At 48.2% G+C, this 1,200-nt stretch overlaps 1 protein-coding gene across 1 annotated transcript; it reads left to right on the top strand.

Moving 5' to 3' along the window:
- The first annotated feature begins 208 nt into the window (after window positions 1-208).
- LOC121872857 (extensin-like) lies at window positions 209-928 on the top strand. Its single transcript, XM_042375907.1, has one exon. It carries the CDS (start codon window positions 209-211, stop codon window positions 926-928), a length of 720 nt encoding a protein of 239 aa, XP_042231841.1.
- Window positions 929-1,200: the final 272 nt, after the last annotated feature.

Here is a 1,200-nt window from a genome sequence, read left to right as displayed (position 1 = left end):
AGATATGGCTGCATATTCACCTGCCTAGCTACTCGTGCAGTGCACCTAGAGGTGTTGGAGTCTCTACATACAGATGCACTCCTAAACGCTACTGTCCGCTTCATTGCTAGAAAGGATACGACTCCGAAACGTATTCGTTCAGACAACGACACCAACATGGTTGGGGCTTGCAAAGAACTCCGTGCAGCAGTGCGTAGTTTGAGGATTGATGAACGCATACACAGACACTTTCAGTCATCCACCAGAACCACCTCAGTCATCCACCAACCTCGTAAGCAACCATAAGCACCAGTCATCCACCAACACCACCTCAGTCATCCACCAACCTCGTATCCAACCACAAGCACCAGCCATCCACCAGCACCACCTCAGTCATCCGCCAACCACCGTAACCACCAACAAGTACCGCAGTCATACACCAGCACCACCTCAGTCATCCACCAACCCCGTAACCACCAACAAGTACCGCAGTCATCCACCAGCACCACTGCAGTCATCCACCAACCTCGTATCCAACCACAAGCACCAGTCATCCACCAGCACCACCTCAGTCATCCACCAACCTCGTAACCAACCACAAGCACCAGCCATCCACCAACACCACCTCAGTCATCCACCAACCTCGTATCCAACCACAAGCACCAGCCATCCACCAGCACCACCTCAATCATCCACCAACCCCATAACCACCAACAAGTACCGCAGTCATCCACCAGCACCACTGCAGTCATCTACCAGCCCTGTAGTCAACCACAAGCACCACAGTCACCCACTAGGACCACTAAAGTCATCCACCAACCCCATAACCAACCACAAGTACCACAGTTATCTAACAGCACCACCAATCATCCACCAGTACTACCACAGTCATCCACCTCTGGCCGATAATGGTCAATCACACAAAGAGCAACAACAAACAACAACATGAAAGAATGACAACAAAAAAAAGTCATTAATCAACTTTACAGGAAAAAAACAATTTATTAACATGAGTAACTTCCAAGCCACACGTAGTTCATTTACCCACTGAGTTAGTGCACACGATTAGTCTTGAGTTAAGACGCCTCACTCTGCCTCATCCTCTCTCATTGGTCTAAGAATCTGTGATAATGCTTGAGTGTGGTCAGTCAGTCAGGTGTTTGGAATGTTTGGAGACGATTCTTTTTATATATTTTTTTTTTACTGTGTAGTTTTGGTGTG

This window comes from Homarus americanus, unplaced genomic scaffold (assembly GCF_018991925.1).
Source record: "Homarus americanus isolate GMGI-L3 unplaced genomic scaffold, GMGI_Hamer_2.0 scaffold11022, whole genome shotgun sequence".
In the NCBI taxonomy this organism is placed as follows: domain Eukaryota; kingdom Metazoa; phylum Arthropoda; class Malacostraca; order Decapoda; family Nephropidae; genus Homarus; species Homarus americanus.
This window is presented reverse-complemented; position numbering and strand designations above follow the sequence as displayed.

Excerpts from the sequence above, each read along its gene's own strand:
- LOC121872857 (XM_042375907.1), top strand. The coding sequence starts at position 209 with ATGAACGCATACACAGACACTTTCAGTCATCCACCAGAACCACCTCAG.